The following is a 12,012-nucleotide window of genomic DNA, read 5'->3' as shown; positions in this document are numbered from 1 at the left end:
AGTATTAAAGTATTTGCTTTGATTTCAAAGCATTTATAACAAGGAGCAATTTAACTATCATATCTTTATTATTGAAAGTGTAAAACTATAACATATTAACCACTAGTTTAATTGAATTGTTTTAATAATCTAATATATAATCAACTGTTTAATGGAAGGATTTAAAGTAAATGATCAAAAAGAAGAACATATAGATATACCTTCCTTTTAAGTACACTTATACATATAGGTGTGGTGTGTGTGTGTGTATGTGTGTGTTCATTTCTAAAATACAATTACTGAGATTCACCATTTATAAAATACACAAATTAATATAAAATTAAATATCATCAAATGTCATGATTTAAGGTTTTGAATTAATGTTTTTTCCATTTAGCTTTACTATACAAAATGTATTGAGTGTCTTACATGAGCAGATTTTTACTTGACTGACAACTTGATTTTTAATTTGGAGTTAATCATGTCTCAGGAATCCTCAGCATCATTTTTTTTTAAATAATCAATTTTAAATTTACTATGTTATACAGTTATATTGTTTGACTCTAAGTGCCAGATTTAAAGCCTCCCAATTCCTTGTCATTTTTATTGCATGTGTTTCTACCACTCTAGTGTTAATTTGATGACAAGTTTCCAGGAGTATGTATGTTCTCCTTGGACTCCAATCACTTGAATGTTCTTGGTCATGTACACTTTCCTTGTTGCAAGATTACAGAATTGATTGGATGTATTGGTAGGAAAATATAAGAATCAAGTACACATATATTTTTTTTCTGTTCCAGCTTTTCAATCTTTTATTTATAAACTTATAATATATCAAAGTTGATGGAGGGCATTAAATATTTCAGGAAAACAATAACTTTGTATTGCTAAGCACATAAACTAGTTTTCACTTTTGAAAAGTGTATCTGATGAGGGATTTCAAAATAGGATAGTTTTCAAATCTAAAGTTCATAGTGAACTAAAGTGAACCTAAAACAGGAAGGTCACTTTTCCCTAAAGAACTATGTAGTACCTACTGAAATGTGGTATTGTGCTCAGGAAATTCAAAGATAAATTTGACAATTTATTTTCAACCAAGAAGGAGACATCCTTGGAAACTTGTCTTTAAATTAATATGTTCTCTAGAATGGTAGAAACACAATGAAATAAAAATGACAAGGAATGGGAAGGCTCTAAACTTAGAATTTAAACAATACAACTTTGTATAACTGACTTACATGGAAAATTTATAAATCTATTAGTTTGAAAAAAATAGTATGATACTGAGGATTCCTGAGACATGACATAGCAGGCTGTACACGAACTCAAGAGCCACAGGACAATAACCTTCAACATACAGTGCATATAAAGTAGTGAAACTGAGGGAGAACCAAAAATAAATTCTGTACAGAAACAGATTAAGAGGCAGAAAAAAATGTTTATCTTCTTGACCCACACTTTTTTCCATAACTCAGTAAACAAAATCATTCCTTCCAAAAGGGTTGCAAACAAAGTCATTAAAGGGAGACTAGCAGCAAATGGTAGTTTTAGATTGGAGTCTTATTTTTGACTGGAGAAACAGCCATTTGGGTTCATGTCATGGAGAAACACTATTTCATATGCCCAGTAAGTCCTGTGGAGGAAAATGGTTCTCTATCACTATTTGCTATGCCAATTGTAGTTTCCATGAGTAGGTCTCAGGAGTCTGAATTTCTCTAAAAATGCAGACAGAACTGTAGTGTTGATTTTCTTCCCTCCAAAATGAGGTTTCTAGTTTCTATCAGATTTATTAAATGGTCTTTTTTTTTTAAAGATTTATTTATTTATACATAGAGAACTGGGGTACAGGCCAGAGGTGCAGGGGCAGTGAGAGGATTCACCAGTGACAGAGTGGGGAGCAGAACAGTCCAACTGATGAAGTGCACTGTTATGGGGAGCAGCGGGTGGGTAAGGAAAGGTCTGCCCTGCCATGTGGGTTACCTCTGGGGTGGGGATCTAACTCATGCTAATGTGACTTTAGCTTCTTAGTGCTGCGCTTTAACCTGCTGTGCTTTAACCCACTGCCTCACCAGGGAGGGCCCTTATAAAATGGTCTTACATAAAATAATTAAGAATCTCTGTTTTACAGAAAGTCAAGTTATGTTTATAAATACTAACCATTCAGAAAAGTGAAAGAATGGTAATAGTGAAAGGTACTGTAAAACATGTCCATACAAACATGAAAACATACAAATTTGAAAGTTGAAAATGAAAGCTAAATATCCTGAAGAATAGGCCAAACTATGAGATAAGAAATCAACTGCTCTCAAAGGCAGGAAAACGAGACAGAACATGCAGGTTGTTAAGAAGTCTCATTATAGAGTCTGACCTCATGGTTCCTATGGGCAGAAAAAAGAGAAACTGAGTGTTTTGGGAGTTTTTTAATAGTATCCAATGAAGTACTAATAAGATGTGTAACTAATCAAAAACAAAATAGCCACATTCACAAATACACACACACACGTATGTATGTATGTGTGTATGTATGTATTATATATATAGCATTTTTAGGAGAAATTAGCTTTAAAAATGAACTTTGCTAACTTATGTTCACCACTCAGTGGATAATAATAACATTCAGATCACTGTATTTTGCAAGGAATAAAAAGAAATTGGCAGTATGATTTTGTTGTAAAAATAATCCTATGAAAATAATTCATTTTGATGTGACTTTTGACTGAAACAAAATCTAAAATATAAAGCACACTTAAAAAAAAAAAGGATTATTACAGCTCTTGGTACCAAAGAAGATAAGAAGCCTGTGAATTTTACAAATCCTTCTAGCAAAAGCTGCTGGTCTTGGATCCTGGAGAGATGTAGTTAGAGGATGGAAGGCAGGGCTTGCAAACTTGCTTACCACAGCCATACTTGTGGCTTGGAGTCTGTGCCTTAATTAAATTTATGTAAATAATGAAATGTTTGTCTAAAAAAGGAGTGCACTTATTTCTGCAAAAGAGCATCTCAGTACCTTAGGAAGTCTTGTTAAAAAGTGTGAAAATGTTGATACCAAATAGCTACATATTATTTGACTACAAAATACGGCAGAATTGTATATACACAATGAATCTATATTCACACATTCATCCATAGCAAATTATTATTCCCTTTCCAAAAATTTTTAATCATAAAAGAGTCTAGGCATAGCTTATTGCAAAGCTGGATAATTGAGAACTTCAAGCAGCAAAAGCCAAGCTAGATATACAGACTTTGTCTACACAGTGCAAGTAACAGATTTAATATGCATGCAAATGTGTAAAGTTAAAATATGTAGGATGTGGATATGGGTTATTTTTATGATTCCCTGCTTTAGTCAACTTTTAATTTATCTGGTTTGTTATATAAAATATGGAGTGTTTTATGTTGCAGGAAAGTATCCATTCTTTTGTTTCATCAATATATATTTTATGCTATTTCCAAAACTGAATGAAGTGGTTTAGAAACAAACTCCTAACACTATACTTGTTTAAAGATAACTAGACAATTGTGGAATTTAAATTGATAAGTGGAACATCCAAAGGCTGTCAGTAACTGATTATGGGACTTGAGCTTTTGCATATTTTCCTTGACCATTTAGTAAAGTAGATTTATATCAACCATCTATTCTATATTTCTCACTCTTGGAAATTGGGGAGTTTGGAGATAGTATACTTGTCCCCCCCAAAGAAATGAACACCTGTTATCAGATCCCAGCTTCAAAGAAGACAGTCTATCACATCCTTAATGTCCAGGCACCTCTTCCTTCCACCTGTGTTTCTTTCTCCAATCAAAGAATTTTACTAGTCTACATCCAGGAGGCTCTGCCAGTGCACATCAGAACTTGCCTGAGCGGCGGTGAGTGAATCGCAATTCTCCTAGAGAGCCCCAATAAAGTTTTGGCTCATTGCTGTGTTACAATTATTGTTTGTAGGTTAACTCAAAAAGGAAAAGAAGTAACTGGACAATAAAGAGAAGGGACATGTTAGTATATTTAAATTTATACCATTTCATAGGCATAAGGAGCTCCTGATAAACTGAAATCTTATGGATTTGAAGATAGACCTATGGCTGACATTTTATAAATTTGCTATGAATCACAGAGGAAAGTGGGATTTGTGGGCATACAAGGGAAAAGAAGGCAGTTCAGGTCTGTGTCTTCCCTGCATATTTCACAGTAATCAGCCCTGCTCAACTCAGCAGAGTACATGCATCAGAATGTGAGAAGTTCCTCTTGTTCAGGCATTCCCCCCAAAAAGTACCATATCTTCTGTGCTAAGTATCAGAAGTGGCTATGGTTATATCACAACTGCATTACAGGATGACATAGAAAGTCAGACCTATGGGTTTAGTGAGCTGTCTCTGGCCACCATCCATTGATAGGGCTGACCTCGTCTGCCATCTACTACCAGGACTGGACTGCAGAGCTCGTATCTAGACTTCAATCAAACACTGCATGAGGCAACCACCAGAAGGCTACCCTATCTCTTATTAAAACCAAAGAATTTAGAAAGACATTGTGACAAGAAAATTTTAAAACAAAACACTTCTGATTTTCACTAATTTGTAGTGAATCTACAAGTTAGCTGTCAGTTATTGTTAAGAAGGACTCAAAATGAATTACAAAGCAAGACTGGCCTGCAGTTTTATTCAATGCAAATACCGTGCCTACAGAAAACCTTTAACATACCAATAGCATATGTAAACTACCACAAGCTAGCTTAAATTGTCTCTTTAGCAGTACTACTACACTAAGGTGCAATTTCTTGCTTCTAGCTGCAACATTTTCCATTGCTATCTTCCAGATTCTTGACATTTACCATTTCATTGTCACTCTCCTGCTCTTCTCCTATCATCATTCTAGTCCTCCCTCCTGTCACTCAGTTCTACACTTTCCTTTTCCATCTTTCTTCCTGAGATAATCTGTTGTTTATCATCCTCAGAAAATCCCAAGAACAATTCAAATGATGTCTTTCATCAATAGCTAGCTGTGAATCATCTAACTACCTTCCATTTTGCTGCTCTGTGCTCCTATAATATTCAAGTGTCATCTCTGTGACAGCTCTTTGCACACTGATTATAGCAGCTTCCTGTCTATCCTGCATGGAATCAGCCTCCCCACATGGATCCCACATGCGATCAGGCTGCTATTTTCTTCCTCTCAGGTCTCAGGGTTGAGCCATAACAGATATGAATTATAATCATGATGTTGCAACTGAAATGACAATGTTACAATAAATTATCCATTGGTAACATTGGTTGATCACCAGGGATGCATCTCAATCAGGTTAGGTAATTGACACATGGGTATATAATTCAATCTTTAAACAACTACTTTCTCATTTTATAGATAGTCTGAGATTCAAAAACATTTACTTTTCATAAGTTCTCAGCACTAATAGGTGTTGGATCAGAGGTTTAAACTCTGTCCCTATGAGTCCAAAGTCAATGTTCTTTCCAGAAGAAACTTGAAAAATTAATGTGCATGACACTCTGATTTTTTTTAAAACTATTACTCATTTTCATAGTTTGTTATATATTAAGTACAAGGCAAACTTTATTGGCATAAAAATATTTATATATCCCTTATATTATGAAACAGGGCCTAATACTGACAACTGACTACAGAATTTACAATTTTGAATTCTCCAAAATATTCCATAGTAGTATAATTTAACAAGTTAGAAAACATATCAGCCTTCTATATTTAGCCAGCTATAGACAAATCTGATTGATGAAATTTGAAAAAAAAAATTATAAGTGACAAGTAGTGCTAAGAATGGGGAATAATAAGTTTTTTCCTGAAAATGTTTAATTTGTAAATTCAAAGAATATTTGAACCCCACCTATAGAAAGAATAAAACTTTACTAAAAGGAACTATTGAAAAGTAGTGAAAAGGTCCCAACTTACATCCTAATGAAAACTTTAGATTTGTTCTTTTAACAACAAATAAGTTTCAATTTCATTTTGCTAATTTGTGCTGCCTTGAATGCCTCGATGACAGGTCCATTTACATAATAAAAAGCCTTACTTAGATTTTTCTAGAACATAAGTGAACTGCACTTGTCAACCTCTCCTCACTGAGATACAATCACATGTTTATAGGCAGCAAATATATTTCTATTTACAAAAGAATAAAGGAGAAATTCACATTCCTGAAAAATATTTCTTATAATATCAAACCTCTGCCACAATAAGAATTTCTAACAACTCTGAAATAACATCACCAACAAACTAAACACCATCCAGATAAAACACCTCTAACAGGACTACTTCCCTCAGAAATGTTTAAGTTCAGGTAACACTTGCATACTTACTTTTTCAGCTTTTGTCTGATCTCTGAGTTTTTAATTTCATTCTGAAGGTCTTCAAAGTTCTGAACATAAGACAAATTGCAGAAAACTCTGAAGTCAACATATGGCGGGATCCCGTGGTCTCGCCCCCTTTGAATGTTTGTGGCAGCCAAATCCAGTGCCACAGAATGTGCGGAGGCGAACAGCTTCTCAGTCAGCTCCAAGCTGAGAAGTTGGGAAGGTACACGCAATTTAGCCGGCACACCAAATAGCCCACGAAGAAGGGGATCTATCCCACCTTCCTGGGTTATTCTGGAAGGCGAAAAGAAAGCTTTGTGGAGTGGAAGGTGACCTTCAGGAATTTCACCAAAGGTGTCATTCAATCGGTAAAGAACAGGATTGATTAATGTGTGGCCAAATCTGAAGGCTGCAGTAGCGAAAGAGTTAATGATCCCTGCGTTGACATTTGGATCGTAACCCTGGTAATCCCTCAACATCTTCATGCCAGGGTCCCCCAGAATCTTGGGCAGCCAGTGGCTGTAAGTGATATGCTGCATCTCAGCCCCTACAATCTTCCTGGCTTCATGATAAAGAGTGTCTCCATCCCAGTGGGGGTTCAGGGCAGACAGCTCTGAGGCCACCCGGTTGTGTTCTCGAAGCCAGAGGGTGTGCATGGCAGTGAGTGCTAGCTGCTCATTGGCTCTGTGGTCCCCAGCCAGGAAACAGGGGCTGCTGCCATCTTGGCCCTGCCCTGTGCACTCAGTGGGTGGTCCTGTAGAAAAGGGCAGTAAGGGCTTTCCAGAAGGGGCCCAAAGTAAGCCTGTCCTCAGGAGTCCCCTGGTCTCTGTGTGGTCTCGGAGAATGAGAGATTCCCGCTCTGAACTGCCATAAACATTAGAGGCATCGATATAAGCTGTGAGCTGGTTAATTTGTTCCCTGGCGTAGACTGAATTCATCATCAAGGAGGTTGTGCCGCTGCCACACACCGGGCTGGAGCGTGCAAAGAACATACATGATGCCTGGGTCCCCCGGGGGTCAGTGCGAGGAATAAAAATGGGGAAGCAAGGAGAATCATTAGTACATACAGAACTGCACGGCTGCCCATCAGAGAAGCGAGCTGTGCTCAACGCAGGCACCGTGTGATCCAAGTCGTGATCCAAAAACTGGCCCCACTGCATGAGCATGTGTGTGTACCTGTCATCAGGAGTGACCGTCGCTGTGGCCACCAACTCTGTTGAGACCTGCCTGGGCAGTGGGAGGGGATCCTTATTAGAGAGGATATCACGCCCAACCCCACGGGGTAAATTGAAGCCATTCTCATAGGCAGGTTTCAGGATGCGCTGGAATGCCGTCAGGGAGGCACCCCAGGTGGGGTGTTGGAGATTGTTGCAAGTTCCATCCTGGGTTCGGTACTTCTGATGAAAACATATGTCAGAGCAGTTTGGCATATGCCTGTGGGCTGTGCATCCAGATAAATTGGCGATGAGGCTGAGGTAGAAGGGGGACACCAGGTCATTGTAGCGGAATTCTGAAAAACAGAGCAGTGGACCATTAGAGCTGTTCTTGGCAGATAAGTGGAAATCCTCAAATTCTAGGCACTATGGAGATCAGGAAGCTCTACATGAATAGAAATCCTTCTACTATACAACAGAATTTCACTAGGTCAAAACTGAAAATAGAGAAAATTAGTTACATAACAATTTCTAAAGATAGAATTGGCCAGTGGTGTCTATATTATGAGCTATGACAAATAAACAATAAAAAATGGGAATAAATACCAGTTCCTACTAACTCTTTGTTATGTGACTGTAAAATATGATGGTAAGAATTTGTTAATCCTCATCATAGGACTGTAATTATCTTTCCACTTCAGCATCTCTTTAACTTTGATGCTCCTAGAAGACAGGGTCTAAGCTGTGTCAATGTGAATCAGGTGATCACTAACTCACATGACATTTGATATGAGTGTATTTCAGAAGTAACATTCAAAGTACTACCAGGGTGGTGTTTTAACAGAATTTAAATTACAGCATCACTCCAAAACTGCAAAGGCTATAATGCATGCTAATAATTAGTATTCCTAATTAACCATCACAAATAATAATGATATCAGTACTATTTGTCCTTTGTCTTTGCAAACTGACCCCTGAACTACCAGGCTACATCTTATTCTTGGACTGGTAGGGTAATGTTTCTGTACACAAAGATGTACAGATACTGAGTTCACATTTAGGTCAAACTATCTTGGAGATAAAAGGACTTGAACTTTAGAAATTATGAAAGAGAAGAATAGTAAAATACTTTTCCCTTGGGGGGAAAAAAAGGTTAAAATTCTTTAGGACTATGGAGATGATATATTCATCTTGTCCATGAATATCATTAACATGGGATGCTTTATATTTTAACAAAGTTGAATCTCTATAGACATTGATTTTTTTTCCTAGTTTTGAATTTAGACCAAGGTATTCCTAGAAAGTGATTCTTCTTCTATAGAGATAAGTAAAAGTAGAATTAAAAGATGTCCAGGAAGACACATCGGCCCTACCTTCACCTTGAACTGAGGAAAAAAAGAAGTGGACTTTTTGTAAATATGATCATCACAACTAGTATGTTTTTTTTTTTTTTAATTTATTTATTTGTGCATACAGAACTGGGGTACAGGCCAGAGGCTCAGGGGCGGTGAGAGGCTTCACCAGAGACAGAGTGGGGAACAGAACAGGCAGATGGATGAAGTACACTGCTGAGGGGAGCAGCGGGTGGGTCAGGAGGGGTCTGCCACACCATGTGGTCACCTCCGGGGCAGGCGGGAATCGAACTCATGTGGAAGCGGCTTTAGATTCTCAGTGCTGTGCTTTAACCCGCTGCGCCACCAGGGAGGGCCCCACAACTAGTATGTTTTAAAATTAATTGCAACTATATTAATTCAAGTGTTTCTACAAACAAATGTGGAAATTTTACTATGAAAATCCAAAACACAGCTGAGTTCTAGCAACTGTCATGTATACTGTGAAGTAACTGTACAGATAACTTAATGATTGAGACAATCACTCAGGCTCCTGCACCACATATTTCTTGTAGTGAAAAACGATAGACCTATAGAAGCTGCCATTGTACTCAGCACAAATAGCATATACACTAATGAATTGCATTTGACTTTTTTTAAAGATCTATTTATTTATGCATACAAGAACTGGGGTACAGGCCAGAAGTACGGGGTGGGGTAGGTTAAGAGGATTTAGTAGAGATAGTGGGGAACAAAACTGGTGGATTGACTGAGATCCACTGCTGAGGGGAATAGTGGGCCAGACAGGAGAGGTCTACTGTGCCATGTGGATTAACTGGCTGGTAATAGCTGCCAACAGCTTCATAGTTTTGTGCGCTAACCTCTTGCGTCACTAGGGAGACTCACTAATAGGTCATAGTTGTTTATTAAATTTTGAAGAAAAAGCTCTTAAAAACCTGTATATACTTCTCATTTGAATTTTTCTAAATAGATGTCCAGTTTAGGAAAAAATATGAGTACTTCAATACAGAAAAAAAAACAGACTAGGAGGGCTAGATATGCTTTAAGTGATTTATATTCTTTGTTTTCTTGGTGACTGAGATGAGTCCTCAAAGATATCTCTGAAGTTTATGTCAGGGGGTGTTTTCCTCAATATATTTTATGGTTTCAGGCCTTAGATGCAAGTCTTTCACTTATTTTGAGTTGATTTTAATGCACCATGTGAGAAGTCTGGTTTTATTTATTATTTTTTTTTGCATGTGGCAGCTTAGTTTTCCCAACACCATTTATTGAGAGTTTCTTCTCTTGTTCTAATGTATATATTTCACTTATTTATAAAAGATTAGTTATGCATAAATTTGTGGCTTTGTTTCTGGACTTTCAAATCCACTCCATTGGTCTCTTTGTCTGTCTTTTTCCCCAGTGTCATACTATTTTAATTACTATGGCTTTATAGTATAGTTTGAAGTCTGTAGTGTGGTACCTTCATTCATCCCTTTTCTGATGGGTCAGCTTTGGCTATTTGGAGTGCTTTATTTTTTTTGGTTCTATGTGAATTTTATTATTATGCATTCCATTTTTTTGAAGAATGCCATTGAGATGTTTATTAGGAATGCACTGAATCTGCAACTTGCTTTTAGTAGGAAGGTTATTCTAATGATGTTGACTCTCCTTATCCAACAGCAAGGAATATCTTTCCAATTTTTTATGACTTCTTGGCTTTCTATAACAATGTTTAATATTTTTCTGCATATAGACCCTTCATAGCTTTTGTTAAATTTATTTCTAGGTATTAATTATTGTATTGGCTAGTTTTTATGTGGAGTCTTGGGGTTTTCTTTCTATATTATATATATACATATATATGTATATATATATATATGTTCAATATAATATTGTACAATATAATATTGTACAATATAATATTGTACAATATAATATTGTACAATATATATGTACAAATATTATGTACAAATATATAGGTGTGTGTATATATGTGTATGTATGTATGTATACATGCATGCATGTAATGTATGTATGTATGTATTTGGGGTCCTCTCCATATATTATATATCTGCACCCCACACAGCCCCCAATGCCATGACGACCTGACTCCTGCCCCAACAGCAATGCAGTGGAAGCTGTATGGTTGCTGTCCACCTTGACCCAACTCCACCTTCTCTTTCATCCATGCCTGGTTGCTAGTACACCAAGGTCAAAGCCCAGTCAGCTTCAGTGCAAGCTGCACAGATAGCTTCCCAACCCAAAACTACAACACCTGGAACTTGTCTCTGAGTTATTGTAAGGTGAACTGCATTCCAGCCTGTCCCTAACCCCTGCTTAGCTGCTGATTTGGGACACCAAGATCTCAGTCCCAAACAATTTCTAGGTGAACTCCCAGCAACACACTTGCCCCCACAAGACCCTAGCTGCTATCTCCACCAACAAGTAAATGCCAAGAACAGGGAGAGAATGACTCATGCCAAACAAAAGCCCCAACTACAATAGAACAAACTCAAAGAAAATCATGGAAAGAAAGCAAAACACAAATGGTCAAGCAAGTATCCAGGGGAAAATACACAACAAAGAAAAAACAAGAAACAAGTCACAAAGACATAAAAGAGCCTTTATCCTATCAGATATAGAATGCAAAACTGCAATAATTAATAAACAATACAAAGAAAATTCAGAATAACAGTTTAGAGATATGTAAGAAAACTCAGAAAAGCAAATACATGCTAAGAGAAACACAATCCATGAACAGAAAATAAAAGTCAAAACTCTAGCAAAGAAAATAATAGAAATGCAAAAAGTAGAAAGATCAATTGATGAGCTGATAAACACTGGAGAATGCCTAGGAAGTAGGGTGAAACAAATGGAAAGATAAATAATTGAGTTCAGTGATTAAAACTGAGAAAGAACCAAAGTAGAAATAGAGAGGTATAAAGAGGAAAAATGAAGCAACACTAGCCATTATCTGACAACACAGGGAAAGAAAATATAATAATCATAGCCATCTCAGAAGGAAAAGTGAGAGAGAAGAGAACTAAAAAAAACTATGTGAAGAAAGTAATGGAAGAAAACATATCAAACTTCAAGAGGGAAATGAACATACAAATACAAAAAGCCAAAAGAACACCAAGCTAGTTAAAGAAAGAGAAAACTACACCAAGACATTATAGTAGTAAAACTTCCAAGAGCCCAAGACAAAAAAAAAAAAAAAA

The 12,012-nt window shown here is 36.8% G+C and overlaps 1 protein-coding gene across 1 annotated transcript in view; it reads right to left on the bottom strand.

Annotated features, from left to right (window-relative positions):
• PXDNL (peroxidasin-like) overlaps positions 1-12,012 on the bottom strand; it is a 418,186-nt gene that overhangs the window by 69,190 nt on the left and 336,984 nt on the right. The window contains exon 18 of the mRNA XM_004680042.2: positions 6,310-7,813. Coding sequence (XP_004680099.1) covers positions 6,310-7,813 — 1,504 coding nt within the window. The remainder of the gene's footprint in view (positions 1-6,309; positions 7,814-12,012) is intronic.

This window comes from Condylura cristata, unplaced genomic scaffold (genome assembly GCF_000260355.1).
Source record: "Condylura cristata isolate star-nosed mole 26May11 unplaced genomic scaffold, ConCri1.0 scaffold00009, whole genome shotgun sequence".
Classification (NCBI taxonomy): Eukaryota; Metazoa; Chordata; class Mammalia; order Eulipotyphla; family Talpidae; genus Condylura; species Condylura cristata.
Note: the sequence above shows the minus strand (reverse complement) of the source record. Positions and strands in the feature narration are given on the sequence as shown.